This window comes from Telopea speciosissima, chromosome 11 (assembly GCF_018873765.1).
Source record: "Telopea speciosissima isolate NSW1024214 ecotype Mountain lineage chromosome 11, Tspe_v1, whole genome shotgun sequence".
Taxonomy (NCBI): Eukaryota; Viridiplantae; Streptophyta; class Magnoliopsida; order Proteales; family Proteaceae; genus Telopea; species Telopea speciosissima.
The window spans coordinates 44084242-44103415 of NC_057926.1; the positions used below are offsets into that span (position 1 = coordinate 44084242).

Genomic DNA, 19174 nt, shown 5'->3' on the forward strand with positions numbered 1-19174 from the left:
CTACTGTAGGTGTAAGGGTAGTAGTGTCTTTCTTCATTTTTTTTTCTTATTATTTATGGATCTTATGTTGTTAGTGAAGGGCAGGTATGTAATTTTTCTCTTCTATAGCTTATTATTTAGTATAACTCGTGCTGTCGATAGGGGCCGGGCATGGATCAAACCTATCGTCAGTTTTTCTTTTCTCCAATCTCTGTCTCGCGACGTCTTCTTCTCTTCTTATATACTGCCGGTTATGTGCTTGATACTGTTACATGCTATCAGAGTGGTAACTTATGAATCTTTTTGATTCATTATTGTGGCCGTTTTGAGGGTCTTCCAAGTAAATATTCTGTGGGTGCAGCAACTTGCTGCTTACGGTATTGCTATGGAGTTTGTGGCTGAGATCTGATCACTACTCATCTGAAGATGGAAGATTAATCTCTTCTATGTTCATCAGACCTTTGTTCTTGCATGAATTCTTGACTTTCTATTTTTGTGACTTGTTGATATTGGGTGATCTGAACATCAGATCCCGCCACTATGGGGTCTGGAGAGAGTCATAATGTACGAAGCGAGGGTAAGGCTGCATACATTATGACCCTCCCCAGGCCTTGCAGTGATGGGAGCCTCGTGCAATGGGTACGCCTTTTTTTTGTTGATATTGGGTGATCTGAACATCAGATCATGTTGTAATTTTTCAGACAAGATACTTGGGTTATACCCTATCTTTGACCAGAGTTTCAGGGTGATCAGATGGTTCATTTGATCATGGTTTTCCCTTGGATTAAGGGAATTTTCTTCCCTGCGATAGTGAGATTTTTGGTTTTTTTTTTCTTCTTCTGCTGCGATATGGGTCTGGTGCTGGTTTTGTTCCATTGTTCGATGAAGCTTTGATATGTGCCTTTCTTTTGTGCTGGTGATATTCCCCCTTTGTCGGAACCTTATATTTTGTCCTGGAGTATGGGGTATGAATGCTCTTTTACCCTTGTTTTGAGATATTGCTGTTGCTGGTTAATATTCACATAGAATATTGCTGCTGCCTCCATTGGGTTACCATTATATTAATTGTTTGGTTGCTGTTGATTCTTCCTTGTGGATGTTCTAGGAGTATACAGCACTGTGGTATCCTTTTCTTCTAAACATGCGCAGTTAATCTATTGTGGTTGGAAAGATCAGTTGCTGATTCTACGTGAATCTTTCACTTGTTTCTGTTCTTGGAGTATTTTATTGCTGCTATCTGGCTCTTGTAGCTCGTGTTATTGTTGCTGGTTGTATTTACTGCTATTCAGAGGTTTTCCTGTGCTCTTTGGTTCAGCTTTGCCTGATTTTTTTGGTTACTGTTTGGTTGCTGGTTTTATATAACGGAGGATTTAAAAAGTTCTGTGGACAATGTGAACATCCAAATCACCTAGATTAAATTAAGTGGTGCTTCAAACTACCTACTCTGGGCACAGGTTGTTAAATTGTATATTAATGCTGAAGGGAATTACCCGACTTCATCCACACCCTCGTCTGTCAATATTAGACACAAGGACTGGATGCCTGAGAACGATACACTTCTCGTATGGCTGTGGAACAATATGGAACCTTCACTGGCTGTTAATGTAATGTTCCTGGTGGGGGGCTGGACAGGAGGAGGAAAAAGTTGCAGGGGGAGGGAAAAGAGATCACACAATCACACTCACAGAGTAAACCCAATAAACTTCTATTCAATTCTGTGTCTATTGTTGCATTACATGCAACTATTTAAAGAGAGAAATAACTAGACTCCTATTCTAACTTTGAAACTGAAAATAACAACTTACAATTCAAACTCTAACTAACTCCTACATATTCAGCCTAAAACAAATAAAGAACTTAAAATAAATATACTACCAAATGAACTAATTCCAACCCTCGTTGGACCAAAAACCACTGGACCGGTTCTGTCTGGTTTTGGGTCTCCAAAGCCTATTATGCCGGTCCAACCAGTCAGGTGATACTGCATCAACTCTCCTCTGAAAAGAACTCGACTCCATTGAGTTTGGAAAAAGACCAAGGAGGTCGTCTGAAGCAACACATTGGAAGAGGAACGATCCCGCTACTTTCTTTAGTTTAATGTCAGGGAGATCCTTAGCAGGAAGAAACTTCATGGTATTGTTGCTGTGCTTGAAAGAGTAGGTATTCGTATACCCAACAAGATCACTGAATTGATCTTGTTGGGTATATAGATGTGGACTGGGCTAGTGCTCAAGGTGATAGGAGATCTACTATTGGATATTGTACTTTTGTTGGGGAAAATATTGTTACTTTGCAGAGAAAAAATAGACCACCGGCGTTAGACCAAGTGCTGAATCTGAGTGTGAAGATATGACTCATATTGCAGCTGAGTTATTTTGGTTGATATTACTTCTTCTGGAGTTTGTGTTTCCTATTACCAAGCCAGTTGACATGTTCTGTGATAACCAAACAGCTATTTATATTGCTAGCAATACTATCTTCCATGAATGGAACAATCACATTGAGGTTAATTGTCACTTTGTTAGAGATGTTGTATTAATGAGGTATGATTACTACATCGTTTCTTGGTACTGATAGCCAGCTGGGAGATATGTTTACCAAGGCATTGTTTCGGCCTGCTTTTCTACAAGGGTGTTCCAAGCTGGTCATGGGTAATAACTATGCTCCTCTTGAGGGGGAGTTTTTAAGTTATTATTTATTATTTGTCATCCGCAGGTGTAAGGGTAGTAGTGTCATTCTTTTCTCTCTTCTATAGCTTATGGTTTAATACAACTTGTGCTGTCGACACGGCTGAATCAAACCTTTTGTTAGTTTTTCTTTTCTTCCATCTCTCTCTCTCTCGTGACTTCTTTTCTCTCCTCCTTCTCTTCTTCTCTTCTTCTTATATACTTCTGGTTATTTGCTTGGTACTGTTACAAAGTGCATCCAATCTTTTTTTTTTTCAGGCACAGTCAAATTTTCTGGTGACATCAAGTCAATAACATGATTGCCATACTGATAAAACAAATAGAAGAACAATGAGATACAAATGGAAAATGCTGCATACTGAATTTCTTATAGTGGTTCTCTGATGGCTTGTTGGTTGGTGAAGTTGAAGTCAGGTTGTGGCTTGTCATGTATAATTGACTTCTTAGACCCATAAACCAGTTTAGTTCAACCTATCTCAGTTTGGACTCTACTTGTGGCTATTCTTATCTATTCTACTTATTGCAATTTTTAAACTATATTTTTATCTATTGACATTCTTGAACCTTTTATCTTTTCTGAGTACAGAGGAAGCAAAAGGCTATTTAATAACTGTTTTGTCACTGTTACATGGTCTTGTAGAGAGAAACTCGGTCTGGGAATAGCTTCACTGATCTAATTCCTTTTTCAAAAGATCCATACGAGTAAGAGATATTTCTTGATTCCATCTCTGTCTAGAAATATTTGTTGGTTGTGGGAAACCATGAAGCTTACATTTTTTTATGCTCATGTAATCTCATTTTTGCTGGTAGAGAATCTGACTATGGGGGTGAAGATGTAGTGGAGTATGTGAAAGAAGAGAAGAAAAGAAAGCAAATGGAAGCTATTGCAGAAGACTTGTTTAACAGTGAGAAGGTGAGCATAGAAAAAACTTATAAATATTCCATTTATAATACTGTGAAGATAACCCTAAGAACCTATTTCCCCTTTTGAATGATCCCACTAGGTTAAGAAACGTGGAACAACTGGTTCTCTTCATGGATTTTTAACTCGTCGCTGAAAAGGGTAATGCTGTAATGTAAAATATTGTGCTTTAAACTTGTACCGGAAATTGTAAAATTCTTTGTTTCTGCCTTTAACTGTGTTTATACATCTTCTTTGCCATGTAGTGCAGATTTGACTTGCACAATTAGTTTGCAGATTTGACTTGCACAATTAGTTTTCTTTATGCCTCAAAGGATCTATCTGTCCCTGGAGGGTATAATTTTAGAAGGATAGTCAAGCCAATTGCTCAGAGCATTAGGGAGATACAGTCTGATGCTGTAAGCAATCTTGATTGTGGTTCGAGTTACTTTGTGGATTCTTGCCTATGGATGAAATGAGTCACTGACAGTTTGTCGTTTGAAGAAGGTATTTAATGTGATTGCTTGTACAGAAGGGACTCAACAATGGTTTTGATTGATAGTAGCATGGTTGGTGTTGTGTTTCAGAAGCCCTAAGTGTTTGTTTAAACTACTTGATAGCTTTTGGTTCCTGGCTAAGAGGGCTTTTGTTCTTTTCTTTAACTTTCCCAATCTGGGCAAAAGAGTGCTATTTTTTTTTTTTTTTCTGAAAACAAATTAACCTACAAAACCAAAGAGCATACAGTGTCCATAACATTCACCGAGGCCGATAGCCTCAACTTCTCTAGCCCAGCTCTATTAGAAAGACAGCAACCCAGGCTACCCTCCTTTTTTCTTTAGTTCAAAAAGCTTACATTTGGAAATAAAACAGTTAATATCAAACAATATGAAAACATTCCCACACCTCATAGGATTTACAGTCCAGTAACAATGTCCTTTGATCTCTTGGAGAAGATCCCTTGCTTCTGTCTCGATCTCACCTCCTGCCATGCCATAGTCCAATCCAACAAAGATAAATTGATTTTGAAATAAATTACAATAAGCCCAGCTTGCGTCTTTAGACATACGTAGGGTTAAAACTACCAGCAAATAAAGTGATAGGTCATAGGATGATCAATGGTAGGCAAAGTCTGTAAAATCAAGGCTAGTAACAGAAGCATCAAGCTGAGGGGAACAAGGTGGTGAAGTAGAAGGCAAAGGAGATAATTGAAGATCAGCAATCCATTAAGAGATATTTTGCAATATTATAACAAGATTAGGATTAGGCTTCTGAAAATCCGTTTGGTTCCTGTGGATCAGATGAAATTAAAAGAAATAGTGATGACACTAAAATGCAATTGAAGCTCAAAACTTGTCATAGAACCATAGTGAAAAAGGGTTAGAAACAAGATCAAAATCGAGGTACCGGAAAAATTTTCAGTTCTCAACAGTAGAACCCCTGCAGCCCAAACTCTTTCAAACTTTCAATACCCCTTTTCACAGAAAACATAGACCTCATTTATACCAAGCCACTTTGAAATTCGAGTTTGTTAGGGATACCCTCATGCAATACTCTCCGCATAAAAAAAATTGAACTTGAATGAGATTTTTTATTGCACAAAAGATGGGGTGGTTATTTCACGTGCTCTTGTGTTTTGGCACAGGATCCACATGCGACCAGGCAGCGTTCTTTTTTCCGCTCTCAAATACACTAGAATTCACATATGCCTGGTTTAAAACCTAACTTACATTGAGATCCAATTGGACTCTTTGATTGCAACTTATAACCATAATAACCATAATACATTAATGAATTTGACCAATTCAAATTTTGTTGGTGAAAGAGGTAATAGATGCCAACGCTGTTCTAATCACCATAAGGGCCTGTTTTGTAGCTTGGAGACGGAGAGTACACTTGGGCATGGCTCATTGAAAAAATCTGGGCTTCGTTTGATATGTGAGATCAACAACATAAAACAGTAGAGTGTTACGTGGATGACCTCACAGTTAAAAGCATATTCTTGGAATGCATTCTAGGTCAATAATGCAATGACATGATATATATATATACATATATATATATACACGTAGCCTTATATACGTAGCCTTGATTACTTATAGACAACTGATTGTTCATATGATTTTGAGCTTACCACACTCACAGATTTATATTCAAAACAAAAGACAGAAGAAATCATTGAGAATAAAAAAGCAATTTCAGGCTGTGTTTGATATGAATTCTAGGTGAATGTTGCATTCTCGGATTAAAAAAACAACTATTTTTATCATCCAAGAATGCGAAATCGACCTAGAATGCTTTCCAAGAATGCATACCAAACACAACTTCAATTTTCCCTTCTGGCTAACTACAAATTCTTATAGACATAGTCTCAAACAAAATACAATCAAATATAGTATGGCCCAAGTACACAGATTTGAAGAGTTTTCCCAATCAAACAAATGTATCCAATGTGGATCTTTATGTGTAAAATTTTTTATAGATCTAATCTCAAACAAAACACAATCTAGTGGTGGAGAAGCTCAAGGACTTCTATCAATGTAGATTTAAACCTACTGACATTAAACTTTACATCTTGCTTATCTAAGTATACAGATTTAAATAATCCCCAATCATCCTTATGTATTGAATGAGGATCCTTAAAAACTAGATGGTCAAGTGGGTATTGTTCTATTAAAGAGCTCTCTTCTTCTTTTATCTGATACTCCATGTACCTTAACTCCATATCCAAGGCTGGGTCACCAAAACAATTAGAAGCCAACCATTCAAATCTACCCAAAGGAAGTACCTGTATCAATATTGCATTGTTAGGAAGAAAAACAAGGTTTGTGAGCCCTGCTCCATGAATTCCCATCATCACATCACAGGAGTTCACAATGTGAGAGAATTTATCCAAATCTGTCATTGCCTCAGAGACTACTACTTCAAAGCCCATGCTTTTAGCCAATTCGGCTATTTCATCGACATTCAAAAATTTTCGGGTATCAGTCCTTGTTAAGATCAGAAACCTTGGCTTCTCTTGTGAATCAGAACCAATCTTGATTGCAGTTAATTTCTTCAATGAGTAGGCATTTCTTATGAGCTGCCTGAACTCTTTCATGGAGTACCCTTTTGAAGCTGTTAAAGGATCAATTCTCAACTCCTTGTAATGTTTAAGACCAACTATCAAATGTGGGAAGCAATGAACTTTATCTTCAGTATCAATGTTGATGATCTCGTACCTCGAAAGTTGCTTTAGTATTGCTTGGTTCTTCATAATCCAATGTTCTTCAAAATTTGTGACAAGAAACTGAACTTCACCATGAAATTGAGCTGCAGCTGAGAAGAGAGGAATGAGTATATCTGTGAAGGCATGAAAGTAGTTGATTGCAGCATATCCTCCAACTGAGAACACGACGGCCGGAACACTGTGATTTAGAGTGCAATGTGAGGCTTCTTCTTCATGACCCACAATCACATTTACTGAAAATTTCTTAATCATTCCCATCATGTATTGGTCTCTTTTTCGAGGATAAGGTTTTACAGTCCATGATTCATTTCCTACCAAATCACCCAGTTGAGATGAAGCAACAAAGATTGTGGAAGACTTCCCATGAATCCTAATATCTCCCTCAACATCACAAAAATCAAATTTTGGATCTGAAACATTGCAGATCTGCTTTCTATCTATTACCTCTCCAACTGAAACTTCACATGGAGAACAATAACAATGAAATTAGCCAGGCTAATGGAAGACACTTGTCTGCAACTTCCAGGTTTAAAAGAAAATTTTCTTACTTGATGGATGAGAACTGTTTGAATTCTCAATTGCTAGTACTGTGATTCCATTATCCATGGACTGCAAATTCACTGAAATATATGATAAGAAATTTAGGGAAGCTTGCACAATACATAGAAACTGATGATAAATTCATCAATTTTAGTGATTAGTTGGGCTTAAGTTGGATTCAAAGGCACACAAACTGTGTTAAAAACAAAAAATCATAGCAGGCAAGAACAGAGCAAGAGAAAACTTACAAATTGGTAGAGGACCAAGATAAGGTTTAAGAAGAATGAAGAAGCTTAATGGGAATATGAAGAATCCAATTATTGACCAATATCTGTGCTCATACCGATTGAAGCTTTTAAAATACATCCTGTATTTGAATGCTTGGGAGAAGGGAGAAAAAGAGTTCAAATTGAATTTGTTGCTCAAACATGGAAAGTTTTATGCGCCATCAGTCCTGTATGATTGGATTAGGGAGAGGTGTTTCCAATCCTATACAAAAGGAGGTGGGGATTTATTAGAGATTTTTCCTTGTCAATTTATGAAAACAGAAACCGACATTTGTGTACGTGTGTGTGTGTGTTTTAATGGATTTTTGCATATCATGGCCACATATGTTGATAAGATGGGTATGATTAATAACCACAAGAATGTTGTGCCACATACACCACTATTGACTTCCATGACCAATGGAATACAGGTTATGAGTAGTGTGGGTCCTACTAAGTTTATTAGCCACAACTGCCCTATATTTGGTGAAATTAGGCCATGTAGTTAAGTGGATCCAGCTCCTCTCCTACGACCTGCCCCACCTCCCTCCCTCCTACCAGACACAAACAAGGGTGGATCTCACCCAAGCAGGGTGTTTGGGCAGGGGTAAGGTGGTCATTTTGTTTTCGCTTGTGTCTGATAAGACCGGGGGCGGGGGAGGTGAGGTAGGTAGTAGGAGAGGAGCCGGACGTCAATTATGTACAATCTTACAAGGTAATTTACAAGCATGATGGTTAAGCATATAAGCTTGCTCTACGCCGGTGAATGGGTCACGTTGCTTTTCAAGGAATCTTCTTTCTTGTAAATGTTTTGTTTAAAAGAGTGATCACTCGTCAAAGCGTGTTTTCAAAATCGGTTTGAGTGCAATAAGACAATCCATATGTAAAGTAAATCTCCAATTTTGGGGTTGAAGTATATTGTTGGTTTATTCAAGGATCTTATCAAAGATCATGTTTTTTTGTATCCGCACAGGGCTCGATCATGCTTCCAATTTAGGACTGAATATGAAAGAAGTGTGGTGTGCGAATCAACAGATCCCTGATCTCCTTCCATCACCAACTACTAATCCTTGGCCGTGGCATCTTCTTCAGGACCTGCTGTATATCAGCTCTGTAGGCCAGGACTTGGACTTAAAGTTTAACAAGTTAAGGAATCCTTTCTGTTATGCAATTGCTTCTAATCTGGCCATAAAAGCCCTGAACTCAAACTCTTTTGTATTTTCCTTTTGTTAGTGTGTTTTTCTTTTGTTCTCATCAAAAAAAAAAAAAAAATCATATCAAAGATTGCATTCCTATGATAGGTTAGGGGGGGGGGGGGGTTAAGGCCATAAATAAGACTAGCTCCTGCCTTAGCAACAATATTGTAATACAGAGATCCCATCACTTTTGCAATAAGGGCTGCGTAAGGTAGAAGTTTCAGTTCCGTTCTTGAGTTTGAGTTAACGGTGTCATCTCCATGACTTCAGGTACGCATTGTATTTAACTATTGGAGGAGAATTTCTGGGCGGTAACGAGGCTCTTGCGCCAGCGTGAGGAGTAATGGGAGCAAACAAGGAAGCATCAATAAGGGTAGGATTTCTGCTTTTCATGGAGGCGGGGCAGTCATTTTGCGAGGGACTATTTTTGGGCGTAGGAGCCACACTCCCGGGCAGATTCATTTCTCCCTTAACTTATTATGCATAGTTGTGTTTCTTAATCTATATTTGATCTTGGAATTTTGGATCTAACTAAAGTAGTTTTTCCAGACAACTAATTGCTCACATGATTTTGATCTTACTATAACACCACATATATATTTGCATTCAAAACAAAAGAGAGAAGAAATCACTGAGAACAAATTCAATTTCAGTTTTCCCATTTTGGGTAACAACAAACTCTTATTGACTTCTATCCTCAAACAAAATACAATCAAATATAGTGGTGCAAAAGTCTACTAAATCCACACATCAATCTTGGCCCCCTTTTGAAAAAACTACAAATTAATTTAGATTTCTAGTCTCAAACAAAATACATTCAAATCTAGTGAGGGAGAAGCTCAAGGGCTTTTGACAATGTAGCTTTAAATCTACCCACATCAATCTTTACATTTTGCTTTAAGTACACAGATTTAAATAGTTCCCAATCAGCTTCTTTATTTAGATGAGACTCCTTAAAAACTGGATCATCTAGTGGGTACTGTTCTATTAAAGAACTCTCTTCTTCTTTTATCTTATACTCCATGTACCTTAAGTCCATTTCCAAGGCAGGTTTCCCAAAACAATGAGAAGCCAACCATTCAAATGCACCCCAAGGAAGTACCTGTATCACTACTGCATTGTTAGGAAGGAAAGCAAGGTTTGTGAGCCCTGCTCCATGGACTCCCATCATCACATCGCAGGAATTCACGACGTGCGAGAAGTTATTCAAACTCGCCATAGCATCAGAGACAACCACTTCAAAATCCATGTTTTTAGCCAATTCGATTATTTCATCGACATTCATAATTGCACGAGACTCGTTCCGTGTTAAGATCAGAAGCCTTGGCTTCTCTTGTGTTTGAAGAATATTGATTGCATCTGATCTCTTCAATGAGTAGGCCTCTCTTATGAGCTTCCTAAACTCTTTTACAGAGTACCCTTTAGAAGCTGTTAAAGGGTCAATTCTAAAGTCCTTGTAATACTTAAGACCAACTATCATTCTTGGAAAGCAATGAACTTTATCATTAATATCAATATTGATGATCTCGTACCTTGATAGTTGTTTTAGTATTGCTTGGTACTTCGTAATCCAATGTTGTTCTATATCAGTGATAAGAAATTGAACTTCACCGTGAAATTGGGCTGAAACTTCGAAAAGAGGAATGAGTGTATCAGTGAAAGCATGCCAATGGTTTCCTGAGGCATATCCTCCAACTGAGAATACGATAGCCGGAACACTGTGATTTAGATTGCACGGCGGGGCTTCTTCATCACCCACAATCGCATTTACTTTGAATTCCTTAATGAATCCCATCATGAAATGATCATTCTTTCGAGGATAAGGTTTTATAGTCCATGATTCATTTCCTACCATATCAAACATTTGAGATGAAACATCAAAGATTTTGGAGGATCTCCCACGAATCCTAATATCTCCCTCAACATCACAATAGTCAAATTTTGGGTCTGAAACATTGCAAATTTGCTTTCTCTCTATTACCAATTCACCTGAAACTTCATATGGAGAACAATAAAATGAAATTAGTTAAGGCAAAATTTAAAGCTCCAAAGTATTCCATTTCTGCAAATATGGTATGTGATGAACAGATATAATAGATGAATCAAATAAGGACAGAGCAAGGGATGACTTACAAATTGGTAGAGGACCAAAAGAAGTTCTAAGAAGAGTGAAGAAGCTTAATGAGAAGATGAATAATACAATAATTGCCCAATATCTGAACTTCTTGTGCTCATATCGACTGAAGCTTTTAGCAAAAATCCTGTTGGATTTCATCATTTCTTCTTAACTTAGAACTTGGAAAGAAACCTGTATTTGAATGCTTGGGAGAAAGAAAGAGAAAGAGCTTAGGAGTAAATTTGATAATTGGGGATGGCTTTTTGTATGAATTCAGAGTTAGTTGAGGTTTCATTTTCCATTTTGCGAACACCATTTTTGATTTTATACCTTTGTTGATCTTGAGAATTTTTGGTATGTGTTGAAAGGGACTTGGTGGTTGACTTGTGGAACCATTTCTATATTATTTAATTGTTCTGTTTACAGATTATTTTCTAATCTGGAGTCTAAGGCTGCATTTGGTATGCATTCTTGGAATGCATTCTAGGTCGATAATGCATTCCAAGAAATCATACCAAACGTAACCTTCCACCCATATCTCACCATTTTGTGGGTCCCAAGCATTTCGTGTTGAGAAAAACGAGAAACTAAAATTATGTAGGAAATGGATGGAAATCGCAAACAAACAATCACACAATTGAACACAAGGATTTACGTGGTTCGACAAGATTACCTACGTCCACGGTGACATGAGATCTAATTCACTATCAATGAGGAATAAGGTCAGAGTCGGTCCTCATACCTCTCTCAGATTGTTTACAAAGGAAGAATCCTCACTACAAATATATAGCGAAACCCTATACTATTAATTTATCAGAATACCAGTATAGCCCTACAAAAATTTTCCTCGGGGGTTGTCGGCCTCCAAACCACCCATGGACCCTCTAGTTCGTCGAGGCCCCATTAATAACAAAGATTAACATGTAGGGTGGGTCGTGGCCCTTTCCGCCCTGGACCTCTTAATGGTCCTTCGGAAACAACCAACTTATGCAAGCGGCGGAATACCCATCTTACCCCCAACACCTCGCCCTCTTGAAGATCTCTACTCTAAATCGTGGTTAAAGAGAATGAACCATAAACTTTGAAAGCATTTAGACTCCAAAAATGAATCTTTTGAAAAAATTAGGGCACGTTTGATATGATTTCTTCGAATACATTATTAACCAAGAATGCATTCCAAAAGTGCATACCAAACACAACATAAGCTTCCAAGTGTGGATTCTCCAAATTGAAAGCAATGGACCAACCATAACTGTATTACTGTCATTTTCAAGCCGGGAATGTCTATAACACGAGGCACACAAAACATGCCACGTGTCATATTTGAAATGATCAGAGTTCATAACTTATTAGGTTCAACGTTTCGGAGTGCGTGTACATTACTTCTAGAACGATTTTAAATAATATTTGATAGTTTCTTCAGTATCCAAAATGACTGATAAAATTGATTTGGGGATCATTAATTCATGTTTGAATTTTATTCTACCTAATCTCTCTGATATTCTAACCATAGGACACATGGCATGTCATGGGCACAACACAACTGTAGAAAAGTCTGCTTACTCATATATTTTACCAAAAAAAAAAAAAAAAAAGCTTATTCATATATTAAAAATTCCCTTCCCCAAAAAAAATTTGTTTGATGAAGTCGATGTTCTAACTAGGTATGTAAATGGATAGTCAAAATTTGTATTCGATCTGTGTTCGAATATGTTTAGGGGTTTTAGAATCCAGATATTTAAATTTTGGACTGGATAATATTCGATTAATTTACTATCCAATTGTAAAATGTGATTAGTTTGATATTTTTGTAAAACCATATGATATATTACTACATTACCTTTTTTATAAATACTTTTACAAGGATATTTTGGTAATATGCCTAATCCTAAGTCCTAATCCAAACCCTAACCATGAGTCCATAACCCTCACGAGTCAAAAATCCTTAATCGATATAGGTCAAATTTGTTTTCTAATCGGATAGTTTATCGGATCGAAAAATATCTGGCTATCTGATAAATTTTCGAATTCGAATATGGTATTAGTTTTTAAAATTTCGTCAGATATCATATCAGATACGAATATGTCATTCGGTAAACGGATTTAAATTCAGATAGTAATAAATCTGAGCCATATCCGATTTGTTTATGATGCAGGCCTAAGCCTATCAAGCCCACAAGACCTAGTCCCAAAATGTGGTCTAAGGATAAACCAAGTCATGGACTAAGACCCACATACTAGGTCCAACCTCAAAACATGGTCTCCTTGGTAATTGTTTCAACTCCTATAGTGGAAGATGATGTGGTAGTGTTTCTCCTAAGGATTTTTTTGGTCCAAGTTTCTTTAACTATAACTCCCAAGAGTCTTCATTGAAGATTACAAAAAAGAAGACTACAAAGAAGATCACTCTCAAGAATCTTCCTTAAAAACTATAAAACAACAAACATCTTATAAGGTCTTTTCTATTGGAACGTCCATTTCAACCTTGAAGTTTGCATCAAGGCTCATTGGAACAACCCCTATGTATTGAAATCCACTTTTAGTTTTTTGTTTTTTAGAATTTTTATTTTCTTGGGAATTAAGCATGTAATCTCAACCGTTGAAAATCAATGGTTGAGATATCATAGGAGCTTTTAGGATTTCTTTTGCTTTGCCTATAAAAAGCCTACTTATCTTATTTGTAATGGAGAATAGAATTTGATGAATGAAAATTGTTTTATGCATTTTGTTAGAACCATGATGAGTTCTCTAATTTGAACAAAGATTCAGTTTAACCTTAGAAAACCTAGAAGAGTTTTCACTTCAACCTTAAAGAGTTAAAGCGTTTCCATATCCTCTTTGCATCCTAGAAGAGTTGCAAGATCCTTGGAACTGGAAACACATCCTAGAAAAGTTGAGTTTCATCCCATAACTATTCTATCTCTATCCTTCATTTTTTTGTTTAATTTTATTTTTCAAAATTCGGGCACTAACTTCATTAGAGATTTTGAACATCCTCCATTGAGAATCTAAAGAAACATTCTTCATAAAAGTTGTAATCTATTCTGTTATTTCAAATCTCCAATTTCAAGTACCCCAAACCAAATTGTGAATTGAGATTTATCACCATTTTATTGACAAAGTGAGAATCTGTCTAGATTAATGGTTTATAGTTGAGTTGTACTCTGTGTCCTGATCCTTTGTTCAAATAACCTAGATTAGGGTTGCATTAGTTTAGATCCCTAGTTATCTCTCTCTCATATTCATTTATTTAGGGCTGCATGACGCAAGAGGATGTTTTGTTGAGAATGCAGTCTCAATTTTAAAAATACAAAATGCATTCTTAATTGAGAACGAGAACATTGTTTGCATTTAAGGGTGTCAATGAAATGGGTTGGGCAGAGTATTTTAAAACCTTGCCCAACCTAAGCTTTCTTAACTCAGTCCAGGCCTAGCCCAACCTTAGGTTGGGTTGGGATATTTCAGCCAAGGCCCAGCCCTTTTAGGCTAAGCCCAATCCAGCTTAGTCCTGATTGACCCTAATTGGGCTGGGCTGTGTTAGGTTGAACTTTAATCTTTAAGATGGCTTTGAATCTTTAGGCTCCGTTTGGTTGCAAGGGGAATTAAAGGGAAGGGAAGTGAAATTTTCATACTTGAAATTTTTTTTTTTTGTAATCATTACCCCATGTGACAATATCACTAACTTCAAATCATTCCATATTTGATTATTAAATTTCACTTTACTTTGCATCCATTTACCTTTGATTTAAAATGTAAAATGAATATTACACGTAAAATATATCATTACTAAATATGATAAGAAATATAAGTATTTTATACAATTACATGGGGGTAATGATTACAAAACTTTCTTTTTTAGGTTTGAAAATTTTCCCTTCCCTTCCCTTTCATTCCCCTTGTAACCAAACGGAGCCTTAAGGAAAAAAAATAAAAATGATTGAGTGGTGTATGTGGGTGATTAAAAAACAAAGAAGATTAGGACGAGTGAGTCATGTATATAACAAAAAATAATGAGTGAGCAGGTAATGTTGAGGTGAGCAAAAAATGTTTGGGTAGGAGAGCGTTCCATAGTAAAAGGAGTAGCTATGAAACTTGTAGACCATTCCCATAAGAGTGGTGAAGGGAGGACCCCAATTGATAGGAAAAAACCCACATCCCCTTGGGGTTAATTCTATCTTTGGAAGCAAAAGAGGGTAATCAAATTGGCCACATTAAAATTACCTTCTAGAGAGTTCTGTTAGATATCAGAAAACTACTCAGCAACATTCGGACAGCTCAACTCCACGCGAGGCCTTAGACTAGGCTCAGCCCACCCTTCCCTCAGGCCTAAAACTCCCAGACCAGGCCCAGCCAGTGGGCTGGAAAGTTCGGCCTAGAAGGTTAGGGTTGGCTGGGTCAAAGTATTACTGCTACTACTACTATGAATATATATCTGTTAAAAATGCATTCTTGATTTTAGAATTGTTATGTATTTCATCGAACAATTCATGGGCAAATCTGTTGAATAACTTAAAAAAGTTTGTTTACCTTTTGGGATTAACCTGTGGTTCGTGTGATTACCAAAAAAAAAAAAAAAAACTTCTTAAATAGCAACAATGAATGAAGGAGTAGGATAAGCAGAGATTCTCGGATACAATACCGTAAGCTGGATTCTCATCGTCTCAAGTGCGGTGTAACTGTCCAGTGCACCTTTAAAGTGCATCTGAGATATAACACCCTATGACTGCGTACCTGCATCAGACCTATGAACCCTAAAAAGGAGCATAAACAATGCTGTTTTGAGCTATTTTCTGTCCCTCCACTTCGGCTATTCTGCTCTTTGTTCAAGCACAGCTGCACAGGGCAACCGTCTTGCTTTATTTGGTCACTCGTTTTTTCCCTGCTTTTGCAGGAAAAATCCCTACTTTGCAGGAAAAATAGAAGGCATGATGTCAGGCCAAATCGGTGCTCAAGAACCCTAGCATTAATCCTCAGCAAGGTTTTAAAATGTGGAATCGGACAGTGATGTCAGGCCCAAATCGGTGCTCAAGAACCCTAGTATTTAGGGTCTCGTTGGTATGATTTGTATTTATATATATTATCTATTTTTGAGAAATCATTTGTGACAATAAATTATAGCCTACAAATTATAATTGTTTGGTTACAATTTGTACAATATATTATATAATTAAAAATAAGTTTGGTAATTCCTATTTATAGAATATATTCTCTAAATCTGTAACTTCTATTATTGTACATCATGGGATTCCTTCATTCTGACATTCATTCAAACACACTATGGGCACCATCGATCTTCCATCATTGACTAGCGTCCGTGCTTCTCACCTTCACCCATTCCTTGAGAAAAAGAAGACTATCTGCAGCCAATTCACTCCCAGTATTCTTTGCAAGTTCCACTTCTCCCATTCTTCTGACTACCTGCAGCTCCAGCTAGAAGTTTGGAAAACCTGGCGGTGCCTATTGGTACATCAGCCCCATAAAGTCCAATTGCAATGCGTCCCACAAGTTCTTCGTCAATGGAAACATCGAGGAAGGCTCGCTGTGTAGAGGTTCTGTTGTTGCAGCCATTAGTTTTCAAATTACCTTCTCCTTGATAAACGTTTGAAGTATCATCCTCTGCCCATGCCTTGGGCGGCCAGAATGGCTCAATGGTTTGAGTCCACAAGAGAAGAAGTGATGAAGAGCCACTGCGAATTGCAATTTCCTGGCGTGAGAGCCTGCAGCTTTGTTTAGATATGGGAGATGTAGTAGTAGAATCATGCATAGAGATGGCTCGTCTCTGTGGATGATGCAGAGGTAATCATGATGGGGGTTGAAGGATTCCATAAGATGATGATACATTCAATGGATGCACATGTGAGATTCTGATCTCATGTGGAGCTTGAGATTTGTCTTTGACTCCCGCAGCAGTTGAGACACAGACGAGATGTTGAAGATCATCGCAAGCAAAATCGGAGACGAAGCAAAGGGTTTTTATTAAAAAAACTAAATTTACCAATTTACCCTTGATTTTGAATTGTAATAACACGTGTTAATTAAAGTCCAGCGAACAAATTAAAAGAAATGATTTATAACGACAAATCACAAATAAGTCTTTAGTTAGAGATGTAAACGGATAGTCGAAAATCCGTATTCGATTCGGGTTCGTATTCGTTTATGAGGATTCGTATTCAGAAATTCATCCGTCCGAAACTAATCAAATACAAATATGGTAATCCATGTTTTCGATCGATTATTATCCGATTCGTTTAGTTATCCGATGGTATTAAAATATCCGAAATAAAATATTCGTATTCGTCTATCCGATTAAGTTGGCTTCTTGAATTTTGTATTTTATTTATATTTATAACTTAGTAGCTAGTAAATTAAAAAATATGATTGTTTTATATATTATTATTTGATTAGGATAGATGTTATCATATACCTATTAGAAAAACATACAAAAACAAAACAAAAAGTAGAAATACATAAAAAATATAAATAAGACCAGAAAAAGGAATTAGGAAAGCCAAAAGTTTAGATGGAAAGCCAAAAGTCTCGATGGAAAGTCACAAGTAAAAATGTAAATAAGACAAAAAAAGATAGGAAAGCCAAAAGTCTCGATGGAAACTTGGAAAGCCAAAAACCTCTTTGAAAATTGAAATCTCGGATTCTCGGTCTCTCAACTCTCAACTCTCAACTCTCAAGACTCTCCAAGTATAACCCTAAAGCTCAACGTTCTCTTTGCCTTCCATTCGCTGTGACTACAAATCTACAATCCCTCTCTCTGGTTTCATATACATATCGTTTCATGCCTTCCTGCGCACATCTTCGTTGTTACAAGAGACGTCGTTCTGCATGCGCAATCACCAGTAGCAACTGTCAAAGGTAACTCTCTCTCTCTCTCTCTCTCTATTGTTTCATATGCATCATTTCCTTCTTTATAGCATTACCCCTTTTGCCATTTCTACCATTCTAATTTCTAGCGAATCCATCTCTTGGATCGTCCTCTAAAGTCCCAGAACACATTGTTCAGGTTGTCGATCTCAAGTCTGTCGGCAACAGATTTACATGAGTTTCTATCTTTCAGATTCTTTTTTTTTTTTTTTTTTTAACCGTATGAAACTGGTTGTTGTATGTTGGATTTGTTATTAGCCTTATCTACAGTATCACCTATTGCTTTATATTTATTGGGTTGTTCCATATTCGGATACTGCAGGTTTGGTTGGGTTTTAGATCAGGCTTTTTTGTTTTATTATATTCCTTGCATTTTATGTATTATGTGATATAAAATTTCAAATCGGTTTGAAAAACGGAGTGTAATGAAGTCATTTTTAAGAAGAAATAAAGCTCAATAAATAGAAAACAGTAAACGGACAATCGGATGGTAATCGGATAGAAACATTCGGATATTTGGTATCCGTTGCTAAACCAATCGAACTGGATAATATCCGGAATCCATTTAACAAGTCGAATTCGAATTTGATATTGTGTTATTATATTCGGCGGATATTCGGATCGAATTCGGATAGCGGAATTGTAAACGAATTCGAATTCGGATAGTACCCAATCCGATTCGAATTCGATCGGTTTACATCTCTATCTTTAGTTATTTGTGATTTTTAATTTATTCTAATGTGTAATAAATAGAAATAAGGTATATAAACTATACCAAACACCTATAAAAATAGAAATAGATCAAATAAATACAAATAGAAATCATACCAAAGAGAACCTTAGAATCGGTCTATAGATCCTAAAATAGAAAATCTCTAGGGTATTGAGGGTGAATCGACCGTGTTGGATCAGTCAAAATTGGAATCGATCGTGGCTGATTTCGATACGAATTGGCCCATTCGACGATCCCATCATGTTTTAAGTCTGAATCGACGGTGTTGAAACAATCAAAATCGGGATCGGTCATGACCGATTTCGATACGAATTGGCCCATTCAACGATCCGATTGGGTTTTAGATTTGAATCGACCATGTTGGATCAGTGGAAATCGAAATTAGTCATAACTGATTTCGATCCAAATCGGCCAATTCCCTATTAGCCGATTTTTAAAACCCTGCTTGGAAGTTGTGAGGGAGCCAGAGAAAGTTGACATTTGGGAAAAAATCACTTTCTAGAATGGCCTCCATTTTTGGCTATAGTCGAAAGATTTGAGAATAGAGTGGTTATCAAACAACGAATTTTTATCACCTCAATTACACTGCCCGTACTTGACGTCAAGTAAATCTAATAGAGGGAGGTGGACCCCACCTAGGGCAGTGTGTTTGGA

General features: G+C 37.0%; 3 protein-coding genes and 1 long non-coding RNA gene across 5 annotated transcripts in view; 1 reads left to right on the top strand and 3 right to left on the bottom strand.

Moving 5' to 3' along the window:
• Positions 1–4142, top strand: part of LOC122646668 (nijmegen breakage syndrome 1 protein) — a 31833-nt gene extending 27691 nt beyond the window's left edge. For both annotated transcript variants that reach the window (XM_043840255.1, XM_043840256.1), the window contains exons 11-14: positions 3307–3368; positions 3477–3579; positions 3671–3729; positions 3865–4142. In XM_043840255.1, the coding sequence (XP_043696190.1) occupies positions 3307–3368; positions 3477–3579; positions 3671–3724 (219 nt within the window). In that variant the 3' untranslated portion in view covers positions 3725–3729; positions 3865–4142. The remainder of the gene's footprint in view (positions 1–3306; positions 3369–3476; positions 3580–3670; positions 3730–3864) is intronic.
• A 1928-nt stretch (positions 4143–6070) lies between these two features.
• Positions 6071–6820, bottom strand: LOC122645174 (alpha-1,3-arabinosyltransferase XAT3-like). Its single transcript, XM_043838506.1, has one exon. The coding sequence runs from the start codon at positions 6818–6820 to the stop codon at positions 6071–6073; it is 750 nt and encodes a 249-aa protein (XP_043694441.1).
• Positions 6821–7022: 202 nt separating this feature from the next.
• LOC122644593 lies at positions 7023–7697 on the bottom strand. The gene is made up of 3 exons (XR_006330418.1): positions 7582–7697; positions 7342–7413; positions 7023–7245 (listed from the first exon to the last, which is right to left on the bottom strand). It is a non-coding gene; the product is annotated as an uncharacterized LOC122644593 (long non-coding RNA).
• A 1918-nt stretch (positions 7698–9615) lies between these two features.
• LOC122644591 (alpha-1,3-arabinosyltransferase XAT3-like) lies at positions 9616–11156 on the bottom strand. Its single transcript, XM_043837971.1, has 2 exons — positions 10929–11156; positions 9616–10790 (listed from the first exon to the last, which is right to left on the bottom strand). Exons 1-2 carry the CDS (start codon positions 11071–11073, stop codon positions 9619–9621), a joined length of 1317 nt encoding a protein of 438 aa, XP_043693906.1. The 5' UTR covers positions 11074–11156; the 3' UTR covers positions 9616–9618.
• Between the last annotated feature and the right edge of the window lie 8018 nt (positions 11157–19174).

Excerpts from the sequence above, each read along its gene's own strand:
- LOC122644591 (XM_043837971.1), bottom strand. The coding sequence starts at position 11,073 with ATGATGAAATCCAACAGGATTTTTGCTAAAAGCTTCAGTCGATATGAG. Across the intron at positions 10,791-10,928 it reads TTTTGGTCCTCTACCAATTT|TTTCAGGTGAATTGGTAATA; the intron begins GTAAGTCATCCC and ends CTCCATATGAAG.
- LOC122645174 (XM_043838506.1), bottom strand. The coding sequence starts at position 6,820 with ATGAAGAACCAAGCAATACTAAAGCAACTTTCGAGGTACGAGATCATC.